The 18,538-nt window shown below is 42.9% G+C and overlaps 1 protein-coding gene across 2 annotated transcripts; it reads right to left on the bottom strand.

Annotated features, from left to right (window-relative positions):
* Positions 1 to 881: 881 nt before the first annotated feature.
* On the bottom strand, positions 882 to 17,731 carry TMEM92 (transmembrane protein 92). Of its 2 annotated transcripts, none has more exons than XM_044299179.1 (5): positions 17,425 to 17,731; positions 11,258 to 11,277; positions 8,576 to 8,635; positions 1,698 to 1,848; positions 882 to 1,347 (listed from the first exon to the last, which is right to left on the bottom strand). In XM_044299179.1, exons 1-5 carry the CDS (start codon positions 17,626 to 17,628, stop codon positions 1,231 to 1,233), a joined length of 552 nt encoding a protein of 183 aa, XP_044155114.1. In that variant the 5' UTR covers positions 17,629 to 17,731; the 3' UTR covers positions 882 to 1,230. The 2 variants fall into 2 exon arrangements, with proteins under 2 accessions (XP_044155114.1, XP_044155113.1); XM_044299178.1 differs by having other exon boundaries at positions 8,570 to 8,635; positions 17,425 to 17,725.
* Between the last annotated feature and the right edge of the window lie 807 nt (positions 17,732 to 18,538).

Here is an 18,538-nt window from a genome sequence, read left to right as displayed (position 1 = left end):
ATGTTTGCTTTATACCACAGCTCTCTCTATATCACCTCCTATTACACCATATAACCTCTCTCTATATCTTCTCCTATTACTCCATATAACCTCACCCTATAGCTCCTCCTATTACTTCATATAACCTCTCCATATATCTCCTCCTATTACTCCATATAACCTCTCTCTATATCTCCTCCTAATTCTTCATATAAGCTCTCCCTATATCTCCTCGTATTAATCCATATATATCCTCTTCTTATATCTTCTCCTATTACTTCATATAACCTCTCCCTATATCTTCTCCTATTACTCCATATAACCTCTCCCTATATCTCCTCCTATTACTTCATATAACCTCTCCCTATATCTCCTCCTATTACTCCATATATCCTATTCTTATATCTCCTCCTATTACTCCATATAACCACTCTCTATATCTCCTCCTATTACTCCATATAACCACTCTCTATATCTCCTATTACTACATATAACCTCTCCCTATAGCTCCTCCTATTACTCCATATAACCTCTCCCTATATCTCCTCCTATTACTCCATATATCCTCTTCTTATATCTCCTCCTATTACTCCATATAACCACTCTCTATATCTCCTCCTATTACTACATATAACCTCTCCCTATAGCTCCTCCTATTACTCCATATAACCTCTCCCTATATCTCCTCCTATTACTCCATATAACCTCTCCCTATATCTCCTCCTATTACTTCATATAACCTCTCCCTATATCTCCTCCTATTACTCCATATAACCTCTCCCTATATCTCCTCCTATTACTCCATATAACCTCTCCCTATATCTCCTCCTATTACTTCATATAACCTCTCCCTATATCTCCCCCTATTACTCCATATAACCTCTCCCTATATCTCCTCCTATTACTTCATATAACCTCTCCCTATATCTCCTCCTATTACTTCATATAACCTCTCCCTATATCTCCTCCTATTACTACATATAACCTCTCCCTATATCTCCTCCTATTACTCCATATAACCTCTCCATAACTAATCATCATTATTTTTCACTGTACAAATTCTCTTCTCATTACTAGAAGTAATCTGTGTCGCTTTTTGGGTTCCTCTTTATGACCTTTATGTGGTTTTCTTCTACTTTGTCTTTATTCTGCAAATCTCCACGTCATTGCTCCATGCAGTAGCCCCACAGATCCCTCCACTGATCTGTGTGACATCTGTCAGTAAACATAATTGAGATTCAAGTGTCTCTATCATCGGCTTTGAACCCCCAAAACAGCAGGTGTAGGGTCAGGGTTGTTGAGTATCACACTGCTGTAAGATGGCGGACTGGAGGTACTGGGAGGGTAAAGGAATGGCTTGGCTGTAACCTACAATAGTGGGGAAAATAGTTTAGCATATACAATGTACAACATTGAGAGGATATAAATCAAGCTCCACCATGGATGTGATGGACTATCCACTTGGGACATTTTTGGGGTAGACATCTCCTTTTATAACATATGTATACAGCACACAGATAGGCTTCTTCTGGGAAAACCAAATTACTACAGACTCTCCGATTGCCCAGAAGGACTTACTGCTTAAAGGGGTTGTCCATTGGTTGTCAATGGTATTGCAGCTCAGCAGCATGGAAGTGAGTGGGACTACCACACACAACTAGTGGAGCATAATGATTTTTTAATCTCTGAGAACCCCTTTAAGGAACTCTGTGACTTACCTCTTCATATGGTGGTGGTGCACCCATGTTTATAAGAGGCGTATCTCTTGGTGATGGTGGTGTAGACCGATTTCGGAAACGACAAACATTATTACAGATACCACATAGGCATAGGACAGAGAACATAATCAGCATACAGATAAATAGTGGCCTGCAGAAAGAAAGAATAAGGCATGTTAGGCATAGTTAACACCAATAAATATAATTCATGGTGAAGTTTTTGTGTTTCTGAATCTCCATTTGATTTGTTTCTGCGCCCTTTTATTTCATTATATATCTTTATAGCAGTCAACAGTAGCTCCAAATACTGTGCTTTATGGATGCTTTAAATAATTAAATTCTGTATACCTGCAGTTGTAAGGCGCAGTAATGCCCCTTTAAGAGTTGTACAGTGCCACACCTATGTTTCTCCCTCCCCTGGTGTGTCTGCTCCTTGGATCACTTTACAGTATGCACTATGCCTGCAATATCACTTTAAGCCACTAGATGCCACTGAAGGACTAGAAATGAACTGAATTGGAAGGAAAGATCACAAGATTTGCAAAGGTATGCTGTGTAGAGTATCAAACAGTATATTGCATACTGATTTATTATTGAATTTAAAGGGAGCTGTATATTTGTGTATACAGTAAGCTCCCCCTAGTGGTGGATTCTCACAGGATAATTTATTTAAAGGGGATCCCAGCAAGTGTATCCCTATGAAACTGTCTGACCTGCTGCATGTGCGCTTGGCAGCTGAAGACATCTGTGTTGGTCCTATGTTCATATTTGCCCCATTGCCTGCATTGCTGAGAAAAATTGTTTAATATATGCAAATGAGCCTCTAGGAGCAACGGGGGCTTTGCCGGTACACCTAGACGGCTCTGCTCTATCATTTGCATATATTAAAGCATAATTTTTCTCAGCAATGCAGGCAATGAACATGGGACCAACACAGATGCCTTCAGCTGCCAAGTGCCCATGCAGCAGGTCAGCCAGTTTCATGGGCATAGATGCGCTGACAGATGCCCTTTAAAGAGGTGCCATTACTTTATTATTCCTTCTAGAAGTTATAAATGAATTACTGTAAAGATTTTGCAATTAAGGTCGACCTGGGTGTTACCAGATGGGGGTGTTTCCCTGCACACTGATTGTGTAACCAGTACATTTCCCTTTTTTAGTACTCAGCACCATCTAGTGTCTGTAGCATGCATGTATAAATGAGATTGATGTCACTAGTGCAAAAGTTGATCAGGGGAACGGGAAACAGGCAGAGTGAGAGTTCGACAACCTAAGGCCTAGTATGTCATGAGTCAGGAATATTAGATCCAAATTACATCAAACTGAATTATCATTTTGGGGTGGTATTAGTGTACAGTGCATGTTAACAAATGAAAAGTAATTAGACCAGTGCCACCTAGAGGACATGTCGGTAACTGCAAGTGAAAGTCCAATTCAAGACAAGTAACTATGGAGAAAACGGTGAATCATTTACACTTTGTTTTTATATTAACTTTTCTTATTCAGAGCTTTTCTCACACAAACTAGAGTCTGTACAGAAAAAAAAGACTCAACCAAAGGGTTTTACATGAGGTGATCATAAGCAATGTTAGGACTAGTAGTTGACGTTTCTGGAAAGCAGCAGTATTCAATTATCCGTACAGGCATGCTGCTCTTCCCTTGGCTCTCCAGTGGTTATGAAACTACAACACCCAGCATGTCCTGACAGCTGGGGCATCGCTAGCCCAAAACATCTGGGGCTCTTTTCCTAATGTCCTGAACTTCTTGACCGCAGCGGCACATCCACCTGTATCGCTGTTCTCAAGACTATTGCCACAGGCCACTAGATCTATTAGAGCATACATCAGCATGGCACGTTGTACGATGACGTCATCACGACCACCTGTGCCAGGACGCAGGGAACGCAGGCTGGAAGAGGTCTGTGGTCTGTCTTCACAGACAGCAACAGGGAGCGGCAGTGAGATGAGTATTTCATTTTTTTGTTTGTTTGTTTTATTTATTACTATGGCTATAAATGCTGCTGGGGCGCTATAGATACCTGGATACTACTGGGGCGCTATAGATACTTGGATACTACTGGGGCGCTATAGATACCTGGATACTACTGGGGCGCTATAGATACTTGGATACTACTGGGGCGCTATAGATACCTGGATACTACTGGGGCGCTATAGATACCTGGATACTACTGGGGCGCTATAGATACCTGGATACTACTGGGGCACTATAGATACCTGGATACTACTGGGGCGCTATAGATACTTGGATACTACTGGTGCGCTATAGATACTGAAACTACTGCGGCGCTATAGATTCAGGGGCATTATAAGTTCTGGGGCACTACATTACTACTGATTATAACTACTAAGGCATCACAGGGGGCGGGGGCACTAAAACTACTAGGGGCACCAAAGTGGGGTATTTTAACTACTGGGGCGCGACAGCAGCTAGTTTAACTACCAAGGGCACTCCAGTGGCATTTAACTGGGGCGACTATAGGGAGCATTTTAACTACTGGGTACATTACAGCGGCCATTTTAACTATTGGGGACACTATAGGCAGGTTTAACTAATGGAGGCACTACAGTGGGGCATTTTTACTATTGGGGCACTATTAGGGGAATTTTAGCAACTGGATGGACTGTAAGGGACATTTTAAATATTGGGGGCACTACAGCAGCCATTTTAACTTCTGGAGGCACTATAGGGAGCATTTTAGCTACTGGTGACACTACACTGGGGCATTTTACCTACTAGAGGCATTTTGACAACTGGGAGCACTATAGGGGCCATTTTAACTATTGGGGCACTACAATGGGGCATTTTAACTACTAGGGAACTATAGGGGCATTTAACTTCTGGAGGCACTATAGGGGCCATTTTAACTATTGGGACACTACAATGGGGCATTTTAACTACTCAGGCACTATAGGGGCATTTAACTACTGGGGGCACTATAGGGGACATTTTAACTAATGGGGGTACTACAGCAGCTATTTTAACTACTTAGGGCACTTTTTGTTTTAACCAGTTTTGATAAATTTCCCTCTATATGTCTTTAACGCTAGGACATTGGAGGGAAATGGATTGGATCGAGAATTGGCACATATGTCTAGGGACTTGGACACTAGCAACGCTGGGTCCTGCCTAAAAGCCTGAATGTTGGGCGGAGAGCCATGGGTTGGTGAGCACTGCCATCTGGCATGTGTGGGCTTGTTCAGACATACCCAGTTATGAATTGTGAATTATCAGGAAGCAGGAGCTAACCTCCGTGTCTCGTACAATAAAGATCTCACCCCTCACACTGGCACAATTGTGTCACATTATTTATTAGGTCTCCCATATCCACACATGGGGAGGTTGCCAGTCATTATTCTAGGAATACAAACAGTTGTGTCTGTATTTCTAGTTGGTGCTGCTCTGGGCACTGAGCATGAGTATCTATTGTGCCACTTGTATAATGATGCCCTATTTGGCAAGCCATGGTCTCATTCAATAGCGTGCAGGAACTTGGGAGCTACCAATGTAGTTCTCAACCTCTTAAGCTGGTCATACACATGAGATAATCATTGGACAATGGTCAGCCAAATTAAAGGTGTTGGCTGGGTTTGGAGCAGAACCCAGACATATCTAAGTTTTCACCCAGGCTGCCCCCCTGATATGAGCATCGGAGCATTTCATGCTGTTTGTCTATATTTTTTTACACTGCTAGGCAGAGTCCACTCCTTAGTGACGGTGACGTCACCAGGCTCACATGTGCACCCATGAGGCATCGAACATTAGTCTACATGACTGTCCCATACACATGCAATAAACTGTCATTCATAGTCTTTTTCATGAATGATCATTGGGCAAATGTTCAAAATTGGCCATTTTGACCACATGTGGATGAGCAGCTTTAAATTCACATTTGTTTCAGCTTGGCATAATATTGTTGGTTTGGTAATTACCAAATTACCACCGTAATTGGTGCTATTCAAGCAATTTTATGTGATTTCTCCCCAAGACCATCCCTTAAAATAGGTAGATAGTACAAACACCTGGGGTTCTAGTTCTCAGGAACTGCTAGAAGGAGACATTAGCAACATGACATGGGTGTCCAACCTGACCTAGACAACTCAGAGCTGCAGATTGCCACTCACACATTCCTTGTTATAAGACTTGGGAACTTGAAAAAAGGTGACAATTGAAGGGGTTATGTTTTTGGAACCACTTTCTACTTTGCACTATAGCAAGGAATCATTTGGTTACTATATGGCGGTATTATTTTTTCTGTCATTGTATGGCGGTATAATTTGTTGGTCACTGTATGATGGTATTTTTTGGATGGTTGTATGACAGTACTATTTATTTGGTCAGGGTATGGCAGGAGTATTTTTTCTGGTCACTATATGGGAGTATTATTTATTTGGTCACTGTATGGCAGTATTATATTTTGGTCACTGAATAGTTCACTTTATGGCAATATTATTTTTGATCACTGTATAGTATTATTTGGTCATGGTGTGGCATTATTAGTCACATTGATTGGTAAATTTTCTAGAAATTGCTCTGTCTCAAAAAGGTTGTCCGGGCTACAGATATTGATGACTAAGAGTGGGTTCACATCTGCGTTCTCGATTCCGTTATGGCTATCCATTATAACATGGTTATAACGGAAAAAAACGGAATTCATAAGACGGAAGTGAAAACGGAAGCCTTTACCCTAAGTTCAGACCTGAGTGTTTTACAGCGCGTTCCTACGCGCTGTAAAACGCTCAACAAGGAGAAACCGATGCTTCCCTATGGGAATGGTTCTCACCTGGGCGTTTTACAGCGCTTACGATCGCGCTGTAAAACGCCCGACGCTTAAACAAGTTCTTGAGCTTTTTTGGGGCGTTTTGTCGCGCGTTCCCGTACATAGAAATTCGGGAACGCGTGACAATGTGTGTTCGCCTGTCTCTGTATGCGTGATTGTAAACGCCCGTACAATCGCGCATACAGAGCGCTCCTTTCAGAACGCTCAGGTCTGAACCCAGGGTTACCCTAAGTTCACACCTGAGCGTTTTACAGCGCGTTCCTACGCGCTGTAAAACGCTCAACAAGGAGAAACCAATGCTTCCCTATGGGAATGGTTCTCACCTGGGCGTTTTACAGCGCGTACGATCGCGCTGTAAAACGCCCGACACTCAAACAAGTTCTTGAGCTTTTTTGGGGCGTTTTGTCGAGCATTCCCGTACATAGATATTCGGGAACGCGCGACAATGTGTGTTCGCCTGTCTCTGTATGCGCGATTGTAAACGCCGGTACAATCGCGCATACAGAGCGCTCCTTTCGGAACGCTCAGGTCTGAACCCAGGGTTAAGAGGCATTTCGTTTTGATGCGTCTTAATAGAAGTCTATGAGAATCATAATGGATCCGTCTGGTTCCTGTTATGCAAGACGGAAAACAAAGTCCTGTAGACAGGACTTTTTTCTCCGCTCTGCATAACGGAAACGGGACGGACCCGTTATGATTCCTATAGACTTCTATTAAGACGGAATGCCTTTTAAAAGCGGCGTTTTGCTTTCCGTCATAATACAAATATATGGGCAGCATAACAGATACGTCTTTCGGATTCCGTTATTTTCCATTATAACCATGTTATAACAGAAAGCCATAACGGAATCCAGAACGCAGATGTGAAGCCACCCTTATCTTCATATTAGTGGGTGTCCAACACCCAGCACTGCCAACGATGAGCTGTATCGGGCAGCTACGGCGCCAGAAACTATACAGTGTATGGAGTGGAAGCAGAAGGCTCCATACAGTGTGTAATTTCGAGAGCTTAGGTACTGCAGCTCAGCTCCCATTCAATAGAAGGGGTTATGCCATGATTGATGTAATAAATAAATCAAATCTCTAACAAAGCTAGAACCAGCCCTGCACCTCATACGGAACAAGAGATATCTACATTTATTTTTCCTATTTTTCTGCTAGATTTATATCTGGCTTGCAGCTCAGAGGGTGTGTTCTTTCATCAGGGGTGTGTCCTTTCTGCTGCAGCTCTTTCCTTATAACTGCCACAGCTTCCAACAGAAAATATGGCTGGTGACAGTTGAAGAGTTAAATTAAGCATGTGTGTGTGACCGCCTCAGTGATATGGACAGAGAAATAAGGAAAAGAACAAACAGCAGGTGACGAGACAGATACATTTTATTGAATAGCTCAATGAATGCACTAAATTAATTAGATGTAATTACAAAAGTATTCAGATCCAGGTCGTGGTTTGAAAAATGTAGAATATTTTTTATGGTACAGGCCCTTTAATGGCCATAGTTTTTTTTACACGCCATAGTTTTCAGCGCTGCGACTCCCGAAACAACTCGTCAGTGTGCGTGTTGGGGGTCAGACTCCAAACCAATCTTATATTGATGGGCTATCCTGAAGATATTTTATAAATTCTGTACCTGTAGCCTGGACATCCCCTTTAATACCCTTAAAGTGAAACCACATCCATTTAAGTTTGGTTCTAGGTAGGTATAATTTTCATTTTGCCATCCAAACTGTTGTGTCAAGTGGTGACTGTGTGCACTGGCAGTGTAACAAACCAAATCAAATCATGTGATGTTTGCTCTCAAGAACAGCAGCACTTTTGTTTCTCCAGTACTGGCAAGGTTATCGGATAAGGAAAGATACTGGCTGAGGTTGGACACTTAAGAAAGAGGCAGCCTGAAATCAGTATCAGTACATGGCAGCAATACTATAGAGTCACTGCCAGATAAATAATCTACATGTCATCAAAAAGATATGTGACCTACAATTTTTCAGAATTATAAAATACACGTGACACCTTTTTCTCTTGTTGTCACTTATGAAGACCTATCATTAAGACACAGAGGAGGAGACATACCCGTACCAGCTGTAGTCCAGGTAGACTTTGGCCTCAGAATCACAACAGGAAGAACCGTCCAAACACCTACACAAGACACGCAACGTGAGCGACACAGGATATAGCAAATGATGTAATACCAAAATTATCAACTATTACTAACAGTACATAGGCCACAAAGAAAATAGGTTATATGGAGTAATAGGAGGAGATATAGGGAGAGGTTATATGGAGTAATAGGAGGAGATATAGGGAGAGGTTTTATAGAGTAATAGGAGGAGCTATAGGGGAGGTTATATGGAGTAATAGGAGGAGCTATAGGGGAGGTTATATGGAGTAATAGGAGGAGATATGGAAAGGTTATATGGAGTAATAGGAGGAGATATAGGGAGAGTTTATATGGAGTAATCAGTATCAGGACATAGGGAGGAGATATAGGGAGATGTTATATGGAGTAATAGGAGGAGATATAGGGAGAGGCCATATGGAGTAATAGGAGGAGATATGGAGAGTTTATATGGAGTAATAGGAGGAGATATAGGGAGAGGCCATATGGAGTAATAGGAGGAGATATGGAGAGTTTATATGGAGTAATAGGAGGAGATATAGGGAGAGGCCATATGGAGTAATAGGAGGAGATATAAGAAGAGGTTATATGGAGTAATAGAAGAAGATATAGGGAGAGGTTATATGGAGTAATAGGTGAATATATAGGGAGAGGTTATATGGAGTAATAGGAGGAGCTATAGGGAGAGTTTATATGGAGTAATAGGAGGAAATATAGGGAGACGATATATGGAGTAATAGGAGCAGATATAGGGAGAGGCTATATGGAATAATAGGAGGAGATATAGGAAAAGATTATATGGAGTAATAGGAGATATAGGGAGAGATTATATGGAGTAATAGAAGGAGATATAGAGAGAGGTTATACAGAGTAATAGGAGGAGATATAGGGAGAGGTTATATGGAGTAATAGGAGGAGATAAAGGGTAGGTTATATGGAGTAATAGGAGGAGATATATGGAGAGGTTATATGGAATAATAGGAGGAGATAAAGGGTAGGTTATATGGAGTAATAGGAGGAGATATAGGAAGAGGTTATATGGAGTAATAGGACGAGATATTGGGAGAGGTTACATGGTGTAATAGACGAAGATATAGGGAGAGGCCATATGGAGTAATAGGAGGAGATATAGGGAGAGGTTATATGGAGTAATAGGAGGAGATATAGGGAGAGGTTATTTGAAGTAATAGGAGGAGATATAGGGAGAGGTTATATGGAGTAATAGAAGGAGATATAGGGAGAGGTTATATGGAGTAATAGGAGGAGATATAGGGAGATGTTATATGGAGTAATAGGAGGAGATATAGGAGAGGTTATATGGAGTAATAGGAGGAGATCTAGGGAGAGGTTATATGGAGTAATAGGAGGAGATATAGGGAGATGTTATATGGAGTAATAGGAGGAGATATAGGGAGAGGTTATATGGAGTAATAGGAGGAGATATAGGGAGAGGTTATATGGAGTAATAGGAGGCGATATAAGGAGAGGTTATATGGAGTAATAGGAGGAGATATAGGGAGAGATTATATGGAATAATAGGAGGAAATATTGTAGAGGTTATATGGAGTAATAGGAGGAGATATAGGCAGAGGTTATATGGAGTAATAGGAGGAGATATAGGCAGAGGTTATATGGAGTAATAGGAGGAGATATAGGGAGAGGTTATATGGAGTAATAGGAGGAGATATAAGAAGTAGTTTTATAGAGTAATAGGAGGAGATATAGGGTAGGTTATATGGAGTAATAGGAGGAGATATAGGCAGAGGTTATATGGAGTAATAGGAGGAGATATAGGGAGAGGTTATATGGAGTAATAGGAGGAGATATAAGAAGTAGTTTTATAGAGTAATAGGAGGAGATATAGGGGAGGTTATATGGAGTAATAGGAGGAGATATAGGAGGAGGTTATATGGAGTAATAGGAGGAGATATAGGGGAAGTTATATGGAGTAATAGGAGGAGATATAGGAGGAGGTTATATGGAGTAATGGAAGCAGATATTAGGTGAGGTTATATGGAGTAATAGGAGGAGATATAGGAGAGGTTATATGGAGTAATAGGAGGAGATATAGGAGAGGTTATATGGAGTAATAGGAGGAGATATAGGAGAGGTTATATGGAGTAATAGGAGGAGATATAGGAGGAGGTTATATGGAGTAATAGGAGGAGATATAGGGAGAGGTTATATGGTGTAATAGGAGGAGATATAGGGAGAGGTTTTATGGAGTAATAGGAGGAGATATAGGGAGAGGTTATATGGAGTAATAGGAGGAGATATAGGAGAGGTTATATGGAGTAATAGGAGGAGATATAGGAGAGGTTATATGGAGTAATAGGAGGAGATATAGGAGAGGTTATATGGAGTAATAGGAGGAGATATAGGAGGAGGTTATATGGAGTAATAGGAGGAGATATAGGGGAGGTTATATGGAGTAATAGGAGGAGATATAGGAGGAGGTTATATGGAGTAATGGAAGCAGATTTTAGGTGAGGTTATAGGCAATAATAGTAAAAAAAAGGTGGGTTGTCAGGTCATGGCTCTCAGACCCTCCCTTTGATTTATCTGATATACACTATGGTCAAACAGATAATTTAAGAAGACAAAGAATATTTAACAAGTGAACTCGTTAGGTGATAACTTACTCTGTGACCCGGCATAGTTTCTGGAAAAAAAAAGAAGAAGAATGAAGGTTAGAAATGGTAATCTATGACCTTGTTTTACACCAGAGACGTAGCTTTAAGTTCCCTGGTCGCCAGTTTCAAATTTCTAACAGAGCCTGCAGCACTGCCATGTCCCTCATATAAACTGGTGTCTATTTATGTGGCAGAATGGCCTTTGCACCCCCTTAGGCACCAGAGCCGAAGACATTACTGCCTCTTTACCCCCTGTAGTTGTACACATTTTCCATACCACACAAGCAGGTTACTATGGAGGTGCAGTCTTGGGAACCAATTTGATGGCTATGAATTTTTATCCTATCCTTTCACTAAAGAAATCAAAAGGCAGCCAGCAAATGCCATGATGTCAGCTTCCCCCTCCCTTCAGAGGAGCCTCTGCCCCATACGGGTCACGCGGCTTGTCTGTCCAGATGTAAGTGGCTTAGATGACATCATTCAGGACAGCATTTTTCATGTTCATTAATGAAAGCTTAATAATTATGTATCTGTAAATAAAAGAGTGGCTACAAGGAAGCACATCATCGTGTATAGTCAGGCGTGCTCACGTAAGTAGGATTAGTCATTACTAAACCTGTCTGTATAGTAAAAGCAATGGGGGTCATTTATCAAACTGGTGTCAAGTAGAACTGGCTTAGTTGCCCATAGCAACCAATCAGATTCCAGCTTTCATTTTTGACAGTGAAAATGAAAGGTAGAATCTGATTGGTTGCTATGGGCAACTAAGCCAGTTTTACTTTACACCAGTTTGCTAAATGACCCCAAATGTCCACACAAACATTATCATACAACTGTTACAGCCTTAAAGGCCTTGTCCTGTTTTAAGTAAATAATGCAACATTTTGGTGTTTTTGGGTACATTGTTATCACTACATACAAACACGTTATGTATAAACAAAATGTATGTTACTGGTTCACATACCATCTAACTCTAAAGTCTCCCATACACATTAGGCAACATTCAGACGGCCGTAGTATTTTGTGGTTCGCAAATTGTGGATCCGCAAAACACGGATACTGGCCGTGTGCGTTTCAGATTTTGTGGACCGCACATGGCCGGCCCTATCATAGAAATGCCGGACGTGATCTATATTTTTTGCAGGACCGCAGAACGGAACTACAGATGCGGATAGAACACAGTGTGCCGTCTGCATCTTTTGCGGCCCCATTGAGATGAATGGGTCCACACCCGTTCCAAAAAATTGCGGAATGGATGCGGGCCCATTCATATGGTTGTCTAAATGAGCCTTTAGTGTATGTTCTCCCCATGTTTGTGTGGGTTTTCTCTGGGTACTCCGGTTACCTCCCACACTCCAAAGGCATACTGATTGAGAATTTAGATTGTCAGCTCCACTGGGGAAATAGAGCGTCATTTTTCAAACTGGTGTAAAGTAGAACTAGCTTAGTTGCCCATAGCAATCAGATTCCACCTTTCATTTTGGACAGCTCCTTTGGAAAATGAAAGGAGGAATCTGATTGGTTGCTATGGGCAAGAAAGCCAGTTCTACTTTACACCAATTTGATAAATGACCTACATTATATCTGTAAGGTGCTGCAGAATACATTGGCACTACATAAACAAGTAAGGGCTCTTTCACACCTGCGTTCTTTTCTTCCGGCATAGAGTTCCGTCGTCGGGGCTCTATGCCAGAAGAATCCTGATCAGTTTTATCCTAATGCATTCTGAATGGAGAGAAATCCGTTCAGGATGCATCAGGATGTCTTCAGTTCCGGACCGGAACGTTTTTTGGCCGGAGAAAATACCGCAGCATGCTGCGCTTTTTGCTCCGGCCAAAAATCCAGAACACTTGTCACAAGACCGGATCCGGAATTAATACCCATTGAAAGGCATTGATCCGGATCCGGCCTTAAGCTAAACGTCGTTTCGGCGCATTGCCGGATCCGACGTTTAGCTTTTTCTGAATGGTTACCATGGCTGCCGGGACGCTAAAGTCCTGGCAGCCATGGTAAAGTGTAGTGGGGAGCGGGGGAGCAGCATACTTACCGTCCGTGCGGCTCCCGGGGCACTCCAGAGTGACGTCAGGGCGCCCCACGCTCATGGATGACGTGATCGCATGGCACGTCATCCATGTGCATGGGGCGCTCTGACGTCACTCTGGAGCGCCCCGGGAGCCGCACGGACTGGAAGTATACCGCTCCCCCGCTCCCCACTACTACTATGGCAACCAGGACTTTAATAGCGTCCTGGCTGCCATAGTAACACTGAAAGCATTTTGAAGTCGGATCCGTCTTCAAATGCTTTCAGTTCACTTGCGTTTTTCCGGATCCGGCGTGTAATTCCGGCAAGTGGAGTACACGCCGGATCTGGACAACGGAAGTGTGAAAGAGGCCTAACGTATTAGTGTTTTGTCTGCTGAGAAGGAACGAAATGTGTATGGTGAGATCCCAACTTTCCCCTGACAGATGATGTTTGGGGAGAGAAGATTCGGGCAAAATTAATTCCCCCGCCCCCGATTCTTTTGACCCGATTGTTTGGTCTACAGCTATTGAATATGTATGGCCAGCTTTAAGGATACTAATGCTAGGAACAACTTTATTTAAAGCAGACCTGTCTATGATAAATAATGTATAGGGCACCAGGATTTTTCATACTTTAATTCACTAGCTTCTATTCTGGATTACTCTTCCCTCAGAACTGAGTATTAGGGTCCATTCACACGTCCATAGTGTGCTGTGGATCCGCAATACACCCGGCCGGCACCCCCATAGAACTGCCTATTCTTGTCCGCAATTGCGGACAAGAATAGAACATGTTCTATTTTTGTCGGGACCCGCGGACCGGAAGATCGGGGCCGCGCTCCAGAAATGCGGATGCCGACAGCACACTGTGTGCTGTCCGCATCTCTTCCGGCCCTATAGAAAATGAATGGGCCTGGACTCGTTCCACAACGTTGCAGAACGGATCCAGACCCATTCTACGGACGTGTGAATAGACCCTTACAGTGAGTGCTCAATAGCATTCTGACATGGGTCACCTAGGTGGACATAACCTACAAGTGCCCCTTTTTAGTCAGACAGTTCCTTTGATTCTTATGGGGTCATTTATCAAACTGATGTAAAGTAGAACTGGCTTAGTTGCCCATAGCAACCAATCAGATTCCACCTTTCATTTTTGACAGCTCCTTTGGAAAATGAAAGGTGGAATCTGATTGGTTGCTATGGGGGCAATTAAGCCAGTTCTACTTTACATCAGTTTGATAAATGACCCCATAAAAATCAAAGGAACTGACTGACTAAAAAGGGGCACTTGTAGGTTATGTCCACCTAAGTGACCCATGAATGCTATTGAGCACTCACTGTAAGGGTCCATTCACACGTCCGTAGAATGGGTCTGGATCCGTTCCGCAATGTTGTGGAACAAATCCAGGCCCCATTCATTTTCTCCACTGAAGCTTTCTAGACCTTACCTGTGGTACCTGTGGTACCTCTTTTCTAGAGAAAGTCCAGGCTCCACTGTGTTACTCAGGTCAGTAAGTTGCAGGCCATAGACATGAGATTTCAATCGGATCTGCTAATGCAAGGTCAAAAGATTGTTCTCTGTCTGAATGCGTTTCCCATAAGATAATGGAAATATGAATGGGAGAGTCAAGAAAAACGGTTTATTTTACTCTCAGTGATGAGTTGAGGGCCTCATACAGATCAACTAAAGTCATCAGGACCTGTTCATTTCAGTGGAATCTTCCTTCCGACTATCTAACAGCAGATTCTGAGGGAAATAATGATCTGCATGTTGTAGACACAGGGGCAGGGGTACACCACCAATGAGGCCAGGTGAGGCAATTGCCTCATGCAGCACGAGGAAGGGGCAAGAGGGGGGCAGCAGAAGGGCCATGGGCAATGAGTGCTTTCATTGTGGCAAAGGGGTTAGGTTAAGAAATTGGCATGGGGGGGCGCCATTTCAGTTTTCGCCTCAAGCAGCAGAAAGGCTAGGTGCACCCCTGCACGGGGGTAATCTACTATCTTTAAAAAAAAGTGGATCTATCTTGCAGCTTCCCTGAACAAATAGCTGATGAATAAATCTCCGTAGATAAGGAAGGCGAGACGTAGGTGGAAATTTACATTACCTTATCTAGGGAGATAGCATATTCATGTCCTGGTATTCAATGTCCCAGAACTGAATAAAAAAGTATTTCTTTGCAACTTTCTCACAAAATGGGATTAATGTACAGTATCTTATTAGGTGACCAAAAACCTTCAATAGCTGCGAGCCCAACACCTCCTAACATTAGATTGTCTGCCAGTTTTGCCAAAATTAATGGGTTTCGAACAAACAGTAATCTATTATGTATAGCTAGCGTTGAGGTCCCGATACACTTTAAAGGGGTTGTCCGGGTTCAGAGCTGAACCCGGACATACCCTTATTTTCACCCCGGCAGCCCCCCCTGAGCCTAACATCGGAGCATCTCATGCTCCGATGCGCTCCCGTGCCCTGCGCTAAACCGCGCAGGGCACGGGCTCTTTTGTTTTCAATAACACACTGCCGGGTGGTAACTCCCCCCCCCCCCCCCCGCCAGCAGTGTGTTCGGTGACATCACCGGCTCTGAGGGGCGGGCTTTAGCTCTGCCCTAGCCGTTTTACTGGCTAGGGCAGAGCTAAATCCTGCCCATCAGTGAAAGTGACGTCACCGGGGTTCCTGTCAGCCCCATGGAGAGCCCCGATACGTCACCGGAACTCCTAAAAATGCCTTTGCTCTGTGCAATTTAGCACAGGGGGGCTGCCAGGGTGAAAATGGAGGGATGTCCGGGTTCAGCTCTGATCCCGGACAACCCCTTTAACTAGCTGTCAGTTTTCTCTCCTGGACCAACCCATACACATACATGCTCAGTTCGGCTGAGCTTGTATGGGTTTATAATGGGGAGAGAGGCAAAAACTTCTGATCAGTGGAGAACAAAAGGTTTAAACATTTAATCCGATCAGCTGTTTGAGGGGCACACAGCACTCTGGTGAGAGTGTGGGCCTCTTCCTATGCCTGTGATGTCCTCCAGTCTCATGCCCTTTGTTCACCTTGGTCACATTCAAGTGAATTGGATTGAGCTGCAATTCCAAGCACATCCACTATACAATATATGGCACTGTAAGTGGTATAGCATGAAGAGGCCAAACATTCTAACATGGATAGGCCATCAATATCTAATTGGGAGTGGCCTGACTCCTGCCAACCCCCGGTTAGATATTGATGGCCTAACCACGTTAGAATGTCAGCTGTCACTGCCAGTTGGGCTGACAAAAGTATATCGTGCATGGGTGGGGGACTTGAGTCTAAGGACAGCAGTGCTCGGGATACGTTGCTTTAAAGTAGATGTGTCTAAACCAAGTCTTTATGTTTAGATCATTTGTAGTGCAGCCAAGCAGATCACCTGAGAACACACGTGGTTATAAAAAAACAACATTACATACTGTCAGCTTCCTTGTTCATCATGTGTGACAGCAAGCAGGATATGATTCAGGATCCTGCATGTTGGACATGTGTGCAATCCACCTATAGACAACCTGGGTCTTTCCAGCTTCTGTGGAAGTACCTAATATCTGATATATCATGTCAGGGCCACATGAAGGTAGCTTCTAATATTGAGCTTTGTGCCTGACATTAAGTGACATTAAGTCACTTCACAGGTTTGATAAAGTCATTAATCCTCTTCTAAGGTCCTAGAGATCCAAACTAATCCTATGGACAGAGAGTAACCTAATCCTGTGAGAAAAGGAAAGATCAATACCCCAGTAATAAAGCAGAGGTCTAACCGCTGCTCTGTCAGGTGAAACATCTACATATGTATGACCCCATAATTCATCTACACAAGTTTTCCATCCTAACAATTTATAGTATGGGAGATGAAACGTGTGACATGAAAAGAACCCTTGTTCTGAACTTTTATGCCCGTCTATGTTCTCTGTTAAAGAATAAACATTTACTAAAGGTTTTTAGGATATTTTGTCTCAGTACCGTTGAGAATCAGCTAATTCTCTGAGGAAATGTATGCCTTGGCATAGACACAGAAGAGCCCTGAGTTATTGAGCTGCCCTCAAGTCTATGGGCGTCTCTCTGGCAAGGTGTTTTTGGATATAAATGTATGTACCATACACTGATGATATATATCAGGATCGTCACTTCTTACCGATGCGCCAACAGGGACAAGACAGCCAGCCAGCAACTTGATACAGATTTTCATTTGGAAAGAGTTGACTTCCATGTCTGCTTCCTGTCTTGGTGGTCTTTGTCTTTCTGTGTCTAGTCTTGCTTTTCTTTTTCCCTCTGACCTATCCTGCTTACATCCTCTGTCTTGTCTGTCTGTCTCTCTTCCTCTCTCCTCCTTAGACATTAGATCTCCACCCACCTCCTATTTCTTAACTTCTTGAAGTCTCACTCAGTCACCGCCTCATTATAACCCTCATTGCCCTTCTGCTTCGCTGTCTTTTCCTGGTTGACACCTTCTCCCCCTTGCAGGGCACAGCCTCCTTCACACCTCCCATCCCTCTGCTTCACCTCCCACTTCTTTGTTACAATATATACAGTACACCTAGACCGCTGGTGTCCTTGCTTACTCCACCTCCTCCTTGCCTTGCTTTGTCCTTACTAGGAGTTACCGAAAAGATATTGACTGGTCCTTAGAACATCTGTCTGACCTACACGTGGAGTTCTTGGGCTTGGATGTTCTCAGCTCAGTTTTTTTCTAGCTTGAAATCTCATTGGGATTTTTTTTACGTAACTATCAACTGCTTCCTAATGATTTAATAGTATTACTATAATTATTAACCCAATAGGACAAAGCCGTTTTGAGCCTTAGAACCATGCTATCTCCATAGCTTCTCCAGCGCTGGGAATCATGTTGCTTGGACTGACAGTTGCCAGTATAAGGGGTGTCCCACTCTGGCACTATACTGAAATTGTTTGATTGTAGCAGCGAAGGAGTTAATTTATGGGGTTGAAGTAGTTATGCTGGGTATTCAGCTGCATATAACCGCTTTGCTTCTTCCAGTGATTATGTGGGCACAGTAGCAGGACCTACATGATCACTCTGACATTACATCAAGGTGTGGGAAGGGGTTTATATTATCATCATGCCTAGAGATTAGAAGAAATTAGATTAGTTACAAATTACTTAGTCACAAATCGCTTTTTATTATACGTAGTGGGCGCAATTACGGGGAATGGCGCTCACGCTGCCCCTGTCATTTAAACCCTCAGATGCTTTACACAGTTTCTGCTCGTCATTTGATGCGGCTTAGCAG

The sequence above is a fragment of the Bufo gargarizans genome, chromosome 6 (assembly GCF_014858855.1).
Source record: "Bufo gargarizans isolate SCDJY-AF-19 chromosome 6, ASM1485885v1, whole genome shotgun sequence".
NCBI classification, from domain to species: domain Eukaryota; kingdom Metazoa; phylum Chordata; class Amphibia; order Anura; family Bufonidae; genus Bufo; species Bufo gargarizans.
The sequence above is the reverse complement of the archived record's forward strand: the minus strand, read 5'-3'. Positions and strand labels throughout refer to the sequence as shown.

Excerpts from the sequence above, each read along its gene's own strand:
- TMEM92 (XM_044299178.1), bottom strand. The coding sequence starts at position 17,628 with ATGTCTAAGGAGGAGAGAGGAAGAGAGACAGACAGACAAGACAGAGGA. Across the intron at positions 1,849-8,569 it reads CTGGACTACAGCTGGTACGG|GCCACTATTTATCTGTATGC; the intron begins GTATGTCTCCTC and ends TTCTTTCTGCAG. Across the intron at positions 1,348-1,697 it reads CACCACCACCATATGAAGAG|GTTACAGCCAAGCCATTCCT; the intron begins GTAAGTCACAGA and ends CCACTATTGTAG.